Raw genomic sequence first — 9,489 nt, forward strand, 5'->3', positions numbered from 1 at the left:
CATTTTGCCTAGCGCGTGCGAAGCCAAAGACACACAAGGCATACAATTTCTTAAGTTTAGTTTCTGAATTTTTTTATTATTATTCTGAATATTGTCTTCCTTTTTCACAGCCTTCCTCAAGTATCACAATTCTTTTTCCGGTCAATTTTAAGACACAATCCAAGAAGCCTCACAGTTATAGACAGTTTGCAAATGCTGGGCGACCAATTTTACCGTTGGGTCCTTGCCACAAATGAACCATAACATGGCTTGGTTAACCTGGGGTGGGCCATGAAAGCATAGCCATTTCAAGCAAGGCAGAACTGAGCAGGTACAGGAAATCTTTGACTCACGACAAGCAGTATCAGAAATTCCGCCAGTAAGCAGTGCAATCTGTGAGTTGCGCCTGATTTTATGACCATTTTTTGCTTTGGTCATTAAGCAAATCAGCCCTCCCCCCCAATTGATTTTGATTAGCAAAAGCTCCCTGGGAAAGTCGCAACTGGTGATCACGTGACCTTAGGATGTTGGTTGCCAAGCAACCACATTTTCATCCGGTAACCATGGGGATGCTGCAGCAGTTTGTAAGTGAAAGGACCAGCTGTCAGTCACGTTTTTTAGCATTGTCATAACTTTGAACAGCCATTAAACAAATGGCCGTAAGTTGAGGACTACATGTATAAAATTCATACTTCCTAAAGCATCAAAGTAGAAGGTGGAAGATTTTAGCCATTTGACTTTTTTTTTTCTTGCAGGAGAACAGGAAAACATTAACTTCAGAGAAGGTCAGATGGAGACATTTTGGAAGAAAAAGACATTGGAACATTACTGGTCCACCAAACTCCAATGGATCTAGAAGCTCCTATTATTTTGTGTCAACTGGCTTAAATTCAAGGTGGAATGAGATTCAGAAATTGACTAGAAACCTTTTCAATTTTTCCTGAGTGATTTTTACCAAGGCAGCAGGAAAAAAATAAATCAGAGAGGTTGCTGTCTGCCCCATCTCCAAAACACCAACCCCAATCACGCACTAGAGCGAGTCGTGGCTTGGAACATTCCAGTCCTTTAAACTTTCCCACCAATGAGCAGCAAACGGGCCTGGAGATGTGCAAAGAAACCAGGAAGCCGTATCAGATTCCACCTCCTGGACCCCAGTTAAGAGATCTCTGTTAACAGGAAATAGAAGCTTTCCAGTGTCACCAGTTTCACCGTCACCAGTTCCTATCGGCTCTTGAATTTATAGCTGAGAATTCAGAAAAAAATCACATTTATCCACCAGGGAATCATTTTTCCATAAAGGCTCTGTGCTGGGATACTAGGTGGCCTACAATCTTGTCCTCAATCTCTACGCCTTGGACGATTTCCTCCTCTGAGATGGACAACGGGGTTTCTGACTCCTTAGTGACCACGATCACCGTGGTTCTTCGCGAGTCCAGGGTGTTGGCAACGACCACCTGATGGTTGTATTTGGCCAGGGCCTGCCTGGCTTTCTCAACCAGGATCAAAGGATCAGTTTCCAACTTGAAGGAGATCACAAATGCCTCAGGGGCCCATTCCTTAACCAGCGGAGACAGCATTTTGGGTACCATCTTCATGGTTATCTGCAACAAGGGAAGCAGAGAGAATTTAGCAAAAGGCAGAGAAGAAATAGCAACAACTGCTACTAATGGCACTCTGATGGGTTTCTTCTCCAAAGCGCCAGAAGGCAGGACAATAAACAACAGATGGAAACTAATCAAATAGAGAAGCAACCTAGAACTTAACGAACAATTTCCTGGCAGTGAGGACAGTGGAAGTTCTGGTCTTCAGAACTCTGTTATTGTTGTCACCTTTGGCCCCTCTTTCCAGCTCTCTCCGTCTCTCCAAATTCTCCCACTTTTCTATCTCACAGCTGCCATCCTTATGAAAGGGCATCTCTTACCTGGAGGGGCCCATCGGAAGACTGGATTTTATGTTCAGGCATCTCTGAAGGGGGAATATAGAAATCTGACACAGCTGCTGCCAGGTAGAACATGGCGCTGGAACCTGATGGGGCAGAGAGTGTGAAAAACACGGGGATGAAAGGAAACCCAGCTGCTCCATCCTTCCAAAATAAAACCATAAAAGCTACATTGTCTGCTGACAATTGTACACTTTAATAATAACTATACAACTTTGAATTGATATGGCAAGCCATTATTATTATTCTACCGAGAGAAAGATTGACTCAAGCTGGCAAAACATACGTAATGCTCCTTCTTCTTCCCATTTTTCCCAGAAAGACTATGAGGTAGGTTGGGCTGAGAAAGAGGGACTGGCCCAAAGTTGTTCAGTGTCTAAGAGAGGCCTAGCATTCCCAGGTTCCTGGGCACCTTGACCAATTGCATATTTCGTATTTCCATGTATTGTATTTACTCTTACTGTAATAGTGTTTACATGCATTGAATTGGCTCTATTTCCAGCTACTGTACTTCAGTTCCTGTCTTAGCTTGTTTGCATGGATTGTATTGGGTATATTTGCATTTAAGGTATTGAACTTACTTTTTCACTTAGTGTTTGCATGGATTGCATCAGCTGCACTTGCAACTATTCTAATAACAAATGTTTGTATGCGCCGGCGTGTTTTGGCATGCCTGGCTTGCATTGCCATCCTGCCTTTCATGTAAAGGCCTTTGCACGTCTCCCTCCCTCCCAGGCATCCAGCGGGGCCTCACCGAGCGGGGCGAGGGCGCGGGCAGCGGCGCGCAGCAGGGCCAGATATTCGGCCAACCCGGCGAACTCCAGGGCCAGGAAGGCGCCGTCGTCCCGGGCCCGGCCGTAGGCGCGCAGGGCAGGCAGGAGGGCAGGGAGCGCTCCGTCGCGCACGCGCACCGCCCCGTCCTCCTCGTGCACGCGCAGCAGGTCCAGCAGGGCCGAGCCGGGCGGCGGCAGGGCGCGCGCCCAGGGGAAGGCCGAGCGCGTCCGGTGGAGGAAGCAGACCCCGTAGCCGGCCGCCGCCAAGCGCTCCGCCGAAGCCGCCCCGCGCCGCCCGCTGCTGAAATTCTCCAGGAAGCGGACCGCGCGGGCCTCCAGCGGCACCTGCGTCCCGCCGGACGTCACCAGCGCCACACGGCGGCCGCCAGCCCGCTGCGCCTCCGCCCAGGCCCGGACGCGACGCTCCGCCTCGGCCGTCGCCGCCGCCTCCCGCTCCCAGGACGCCGCCATCGTCCCCGCAGCCGCCATTGCTGTCGACTCGGCCGGAAGCCCCTCCTCCCGCGCCTGCGCGCAACTATCGTTCCGGGAACTAGTCAGAGCGCCTTTCCGGGAAGCAACCGGAACTTTCATAAGCGGATATGGCGTATAAGATGGATATTTTTTTCGAGCATGATGGCGGTCGCCGGAAGCCCCGCTCCTCCCTTAGCAACGGCGGCCCTAGCAACGGCGGCGGGAGAAGATGGCCATGCAGACGGAGTGGCTGGTGCCTCTGGCTCAGCCCCGGCAGAAGAAGCGGCGCTGTGAGCTCTGCCTCGGTCCCGCCACCGTCCGCTGCGCCGCCTGCTTGGTGACCTACTACTGGTGAGTGGCCGGCAGGCGGGGCTCCGTCCGGGGAAGCGTCCGGGTGGGTTGCAGCCGTTGCAACGGACTGTTTGCTGCTGTAATTCTCCGTTCCAAGTTCAGGCCTTCAATACTCAGCCAAAGATTTAGCTGTAAAGTAGGTCACAAGAATGTTAACAGGTGAAACACTATGTAAAATAGACTTTATACAACAACAACAACAACAACAACAATAATTAATAATAATAATAATAATAATAATAATAATAATAATAATAATAATAATAATAATAATAATAATAATAATAATAATAATAATAATAATAATAATAATAATAATAATAATAATATGCAGGGAAAGAGCCCAAAAGTACATCGTCCTCAACTTATGCCCAAAATTTCCATGGCTGAGACGGTTGCTAAGTGAACCTCCCCCAGTTCGTGATGTTTCTCCACAGGATTGTTCAGCCAGTCGCTCTTTTCAATGCCGCGGCCACTTCTTAAGCCCAGCCACCCATTCCATGCGTTCCTACCCGCGTTTTCGTCTTCTTACCTGGCAATATGGGCAGTCCTGGACTTACGGCCGCAGTCGGGACCAGGATTCCTGTTGGTAAGCAAGGCGTACATTATTTTAACCCCTCTTCTCCCCCCGCTTGCCTTTCGCCAGTGACGTGGACCACCAGAACGCCGACTGGGTCAGCGTCCACACCAAGATCTGCCAGCTGCTCATCCCGCTGCGGGCGGCTCCCCCCTTCTACACCTCGGAGAAGGAGCGGAAACTCGGGGAGGAGCAGAGGCGGAACCGAGAGGTAGGCCAGGTGGTCCTCCACCTACAACCACGGGAGAGCAGAATTTGCTAAGCAAGGCAGTTCTCAAATGAGCTTTGGCCCATTGTACAACCTTTCTTGTTGCAGCTGTCAAAAGAGGACCACGTGACACCCCCCCGGGACACTGTGACCCTCATAATACAAGGCAGTCGCCAGGCGCCTGAATTTTGATTATGGGATCACAGGGATGCTTGCAAGGTGTCGAGGGTGAAAAATGGTCCCTTTTTTAAGGGCCGTTGTAACTTCCAAATGGTCACTAAACAAATGGCTTTAAGTCGAGGACCACATGTACCACGCCTCTTTCCTCAAAACCTACTAGAAGAAAATAACAACAATCGACCCCCCCCTCCCCCCCAGATATTCCTGGCTGAAGTGACTTACGAGACGGCCCAGAATTTTCTCATCAGGGGCCACTACGAAGATGCCATCCCAGCCGCCCTGCACTCCCTGAAATTCAGCCTCAGCATCTATGGCCCCAGTGCGGTGGAGCTGGTTCCCGCCTACATCATCTTAGCCGAGACCAGCTTGGGTGAGTTCCGGGGGGGGGGAGAGGGATTAGGGGAGGAGGCCTCAACTTATGACCAACCGTTTTTTGAACGACAGCTTGAAATTGACAACCGGCTCAGAAAAATTGAGTTATGACTCATCTTCAAAGATACTATTGTTGCAGCAAACTGTAGTTGTATGATTGCGAAGTGGGTGCTTGTCTGTCTGCCTTCCTGTCTTCCTATCTTGCTATCCTGTCTGTCTGTCTATCTATCTCCATCTTCTCTATCTATATATCCATCAATCTCTATATCATCCGTCACATCGTATCGTATCTGTCATATCCACCCCTCTATTAAATTGCTGCCTATCTTATTTAAAAGTGACCGTAAGCTTATGGCCTGATTTGTGATCTTTCCAGCTGGCTTCTGCCAAGCAAAGTCAATGGGGCAAGCTGGATGTGTTTAAGAACCACAGTAAAGATGGTTGCAAAATTGGGTCCGGTCACGTGACGCCTCGCTTTATGAACAACTTCACTGTTCTTTTCTGAACCGAGTCAGGAATAGCGCTCCCAAAGTGGTTTTGGATCTGAGGTTTGCGCCTGCAGCAGGCATTCTGTCTCTGCACAGACCAAGATTCCTCGCTGGCTTCCTTTCCTTGCGTAACGTGGCTGTGTCCTGTTGGTTTTCCCAGGCCTGGGTCACTTGTCGCAAGGTGAAGAGTACCTCTCCCAGGGCCAGTGGATCGTCCTCAAGAACACCCACTGCAGCTACGCCGTTCAGTCCAAGCTGTATCGCAACCTCGGGCTCCTGCACGCCGCCAAAGGGAACTTCGATGAGTCTTTGTACCACCTGGCCAATGATGTGAGGCTCAGCAGGCAGAGGCACCCGTTGGGGGTCTTTCTCTTTTCCTTGGGGGGGGCGCTTCAGAAGGCGCGGCCACCCCGGGAGGGAGGAGGGGGTCACGGTCTGACCCAGGGGGAGTCGAAAAGGCAGAGTCGTTTCTTGATTAATTAAAACCAGACTCAGAGGGACTGAAATCCTTCCCAGTTATGAAAGCGCTGTGAGGGCCTGGGCTGAGTCCCGGGTCAACCACAGAGTGGGTTGGCGTAACATGGAGAGGTTATGGAGAACTTCCTGCCTTCCCAACTTGATTGGAATCAGATGGGAACTTCAGTTTAACTCCAGGGACTGAACACAGTCTGAGAGCAGCCTCCTCAACCGACCAGGGAGTATCGAGGGAAGAGAACGTTTGTGGCTCAGGGTGAACCAGTGGGGCCCTGGGGGCTCTCTTGGCAGATGTCTCAGGGCCCAACTACGTAACCTTATCAGTGCTAGAAGGGAATGGGGTTTGCGGAGGGGGAGGAGGAGAAGAAAGGCTGCGGGGTCCTTGGATCTCTGAGCTTGGTGGTTTTCTTGCCAATGTTTCACTACCAAACTACCCCCCTCCCCTCTCCCCAAACCGCCTTTCCCGCCAGCTTCCACCAAGGGGCCTTACTGTGCGTCCCTCTCAATTCCTCCCCAATGGATTCCACCGCAGGTATATTTTGCGTGTTGTGCTTTTGGGACAACGAGCAACGTGGCCGTCTCCGGAGGCTACTTCCACATGGCCAACGTGTTCTCCCACCAGAATAAGATGGACGTTGTGGATTCCTTGTATTGTGAGGTCAGTGGACACACACACACACACACACACACACCCCTCCCCACAGGGAGTTTAGATGCAAGTGAGAATGAGTTCTCAGGCAGTAAAAATAGTTAAAAGATTTAAGGGTTTACCCCCCCCCCCAAAATGTTAGGCTCATGCTACCCAGCCCCCTTGATTAAATTCAAATAACCCTCCTCATTGTTGTTATTATTATTATTGGAGCTTCCGCGTTTCCCCCCCTCAGGTGGTCGATCTCTGGTACGATCACTTCAGCCACTTCGTTGAAATCCAGTACCAAAAACTGATCACTCCCGCAGAGGTGGACCTTCTGTCTGTAGAAGACGGGATAGAAGAGGACGTACTGGGTAAGGAGAGGCGCCCCCCCCCTCCCCCTCCCCCTGAGTCCCTCCCCCCCTTCCCCACAGTTGAGACTCTCCCTCCTCTTCCTCCAGATGAGAAGCAGCAGGCCGAAGCGATGCAGATGCTGAACTCCATCTTGCATTTCCGAGAAGCGTCTCTCAGGCCGCAGCTAGAGAAGGAGGCCAAACTGCTGCACGCATTGGCCATGTTTCATTTCTTGGTCCACAATCTGGCAAAGGTAATTGGAAAAAAAATGCAAGCTTTGTAAAGCTTGAAGAGGGGGGGAGGTGCTGGAAGGCAAAAGTCACAGCCCAGGCCAAGAAAAGAACAGAACGTTGTAAGGGTCATTGAAGGTCTTCTACTCCAATTAGCCCCCTGCTCAAGCAGGAGACCTTAGGCCGTTCTGGGCAAATGGCTGCCCGAGGTCTCCTTCAAAGCCTCCCGTGAGGGGGCCCCGCTTGCAACTTCTGGAGGGGAGCAGTTCCCCTGGTTTATGGTCCTCACTGTCAGGAAGCTCCTCCTGAATTCTACGTGGCTTCTGTCCTCTGGGGCTTTGGAGGATGGGTCAACCCCTTCTTCTTTCTTCTTTCTTCTTCTTTCTTCTTCTTTCTTCTTCTTCTTCTTCTACTTCTTCTTCTTCTTCTTCTTCTTCTTCTTCTTCTTCTTCTTCTTCTTCTTCTTCTTCTTCTTCTCCTTCTTCTCCTTCTTCTCCTTCTCCTTCTTCTTCTTCTTCTTCTTCTTCTTCCCTCAAATATGGGAAGGCTGCTCTCCTGTCACCCCTGACCCTCCTCCTCCTCCTCTCTAGACAAGGCAGACCAAAGAACACGAGGAAACATCTTACATCCACCCTTCCCTTAGTCTACACAAAGAAAGGCAGCGAGCATATTTGAACTTGCGAGGGGGAAAAAAACCCAGCGGTGGTTTTGCTTTTGTTTTCCTCTCTTTCTGACAAGGGCTTCACTTTATTTGCCCTCTTCTTTCTTCTCCCCCTTCTCAACGTGCCTCGCTCCAGGCGGACGAATTTGTGATGAGATTTCTACAAACCACACAGTCACTGCCCAAACGCGACCCGAACGAATCGCTCTACCACCTGGTCAAACTGATCAAGTCCAAGGAAGAGCAGGCCAAGTAGCTCTTCCCGGCTCCCTCAAGGTAAGCAGCCACCAGCCGCCGCTCATCTCGGGCCTCCTTTTGCCACCCGTCTTTCCGGTTCTGACGAAAAGGGTCTGCCTGACGTCTCTGTGGGATGACAATGGCCGGAGGACTCTTGCACAACCCTGCTGGGAGGCAAGATCCGGGTGACCTGCAAGGGAGCAGGGACAGGTAACCGTGAAAGTGTGGAAAGGGCACCTGTCCCTTCTCCACCCTTGGGACGGTGGCAGCATCCCCGGGGTCACGTGATCAACGTCCAGGGAGAGGCCAGATTCACTTAAGAACCACGTGGTTCCCTTAACCAAAGTGGCAAGAAGAGTCGTGAAATGGGACAAAACTCACTTAGCAAATGTTTCATAAATCGTGGGCTCCATTGGGGTCGTCAGCCGAGGGACCACCTGTATGTCCCAAGGGGTGGCCAGCAGGTTAGCTGCTTGGTTCGCACGTCCTGCAGAACCCAGGTCTGTGTAGCCAGAGTTGGCCGTAGTTGCCCCAGACACGGCAAACCATAAACCTCTCTGGGTCTGAACGAAAGGGCCCAATTGTCAAAGCCTGAGAGGTAATGATTATTTTTTTAATTTCTCTCTCTGTTTATCTTTATTTTCTCACCTGCCTCTCCTTGATTCCTTGGCCTTATGCTTCAAGGGTGCTTGAGTAAAAAAATGGAGCCGAGAGAAACAATGATAGAAACGGAGCCCTGTGGAGGAGAGTCGAAGCCGCCTTGGGAAGAGGAGAATCGGGGGCGGGGGGGGAGACGGAAGCCATTTCTGGAGAGAGCCCCATTGCTATTATTATCCCAGTGGCAGGACTTTTTCACATTTATTTTGGTTTGAGGCCGGGATGAGTCCCCAGAGAGCAGCCAAAGGCGTGGATGGACCCATCTAGGAGGCTGTTTCGCACCCTGTGGGGAGGGGGCTGTACACATGCACCATCCAAAGACACCCCCCCCCATGGACTTATTTGGCTGCAGGAGGTGCCTGCTACTTCTGATTATTCGTTAAATCCTCGCTTTTATTGTTCGTGCCATTTCAAACTGACCCAGATGAATGTGGTGCCTCCGGGCGTTTCTCAGAGGGTTGGGTGCAGCTGGAGCGGAGGTGCGGGTGGGCGCAGGCTTTCCGGCCCTGTTGATCAGGGGAAGGGGGCTCTCTGGCCTCTTTTTCCATCTCGGGGGGTGGGGGGGGGGGAGGCTAAGACCCAGCAGAGAAGTTTGAGGAACCAAGTCAAGTCCTTCAGTGGGCAGTTCTCCCCTAACCACCACCACCCTCCTCCTGCTGCTACTTAAAAAGAAGTTTAGGAAACCAGCAGCCTCTAAGAACCTGTGGAGGGGGGGGAAGAATCACCACCAGGAGATCCCTCCTCCCCCGAGTCTTGCGGGCACGGCTGCTTTTCTAAATTTCCTTTTAAGCAGCGGGGAAACCGCTCCTTTCTCTCTTCTCCATTCCTGCTCTCCTCCTCCTCGAGGACTTGGCCTCCCCCCAAACATCCTGAGTGACTGTCCGGGATCGGGGTGCAGCAACCGCTT

The 9,489-nt window shown here is 51.3% G+C and overlaps 2 protein-coding genes across 4 annotated transcripts in view; one reads left to right on the top strand and one right to left on the bottom strand.

Moving 5' to 3' along the window:
• Positions 1 to 55: 55 nt before the first annotated feature.
• Positions 56 to 3,275, bottom strand: PPCS (phosphopantothenoylcysteine synthetase). Of its 2 annotated transcripts, none has more exons than XM_026685547.2 (3): positions 2,673 to 3,275; positions 1,901 to 2,004; positions 56 to 1,580 (listed from the first exon to the last, which is right to left on the bottom strand). In XM_026685547.2, exons 1-3 carry the CDS (start codon positions 3,178 to 3,180, stop codon positions 1,263 to 1,265), a joined length of 930 nt encoding a protein of 309 aa, XP_026541332.1. In that variant the 5' UTR covers positions 3,181 to 3,275; the 3' UTR covers positions 56 to 1,262. The 2 variants fall into 2 exon arrangements, with proteins under 2 accessions (XP_026541332.1, XP_087800686.1); XM_087944560.1 differs by having other exon boundaries at positions 2,500 to 2,815.
• Positions 3,276 to 3,285: 10 nt separating this feature from the next.
• ZMYND12 (zinc finger MYND-type containing 12) overlaps positions 3,286 to 9,489 on the top strand; it is a 41,625-nt gene continuing 35,421 nt past the window's right edge. Inside the window, exons 1-9 of one of the 2 annotated variants that reach the window (XM_026685581.2) lie at positions 3,286 to 3,513; positions 4,160 to 4,301; positions 4,677 to 4,848; positions 5,499 to 5,668; positions 6,345 to 6,470; positions 6,697 to 6,817; positions 6,905 to 7,050; positions 7,825 to 7,964; positions 8,610 to 9,109. In XM_026685581.2, coding sequence (XP_026541366.1) covers positions 3,392 to 3,513; positions 4,160 to 4,301; positions 4,677 to 4,848; positions 5,499 to 5,668; positions 6,345 to 6,470; positions 6,697 to 6,817; positions 6,905 to 7,050; positions 7,825 to 7,944 — 1,119 coding nt within the window. In that variant the 5' untranslated portion in view covers positions 3,286 to 3,391 and the 3' untranslated portion in view covers positions 7,945 to 7,964; positions 8,610 to 9,109. Of the gene's footprint in view, positions 3,514 to 4,159; positions 4,302 to 4,676; positions 4,849 to 5,498; positions 5,669 to 6,344; positions 6,471 to 6,696; positions 6,818 to 6,904; positions 7,051 to 7,824; positions 7,965 to 8,609; positions 9,110 to 9,489 lie in introns of those variants that run through there. The other variant, XM_087944549.1, reaches the window with a different exon arrangement.

Source organism: Notechis scutatus, chromosome 16 (genome assembly GCF_049901735.1).
Source record: "Notechis scutatus isolate UNSWTSFEM ecotype Mainland chromosome 16, rNotScu1.2, whole genome shotgun sequence".
Classification (NCBI taxonomy): Eukaryota; Metazoa; Chordata; class Lepidosauria; order Squamata; family Elapidae; genus Notechis; species Notechis scutatus.

What these genes read in the sequence shown, in the direction of transcription:
- PPCS (XM_026685547.2), bottom strand. Translation starts at nt 3,180, where the DNA reads ATGGCGGCTGCGGGGACGATGGCGGCGTCCTGGGAGCGGGAGGCGGCG. An exon ending in CCGCGCCCTCGCCCCGCTCG is followed by an intron (nt 2,005 to 2,672) that starts GTGAGGCCCCGC and finishes CTGCCCCATCAG; the next exon opens with GTTCCAGCGCCATGTTCTAC. An exon ending in CTTCCGATGGGCCCCTCCAG is followed by an intron (nt 1,581 to 1,900) that starts GTAAGAGATGCC and finishes CCCTTGTTGCAG; the next exon opens with ATAACCATGAAGATGGTACC.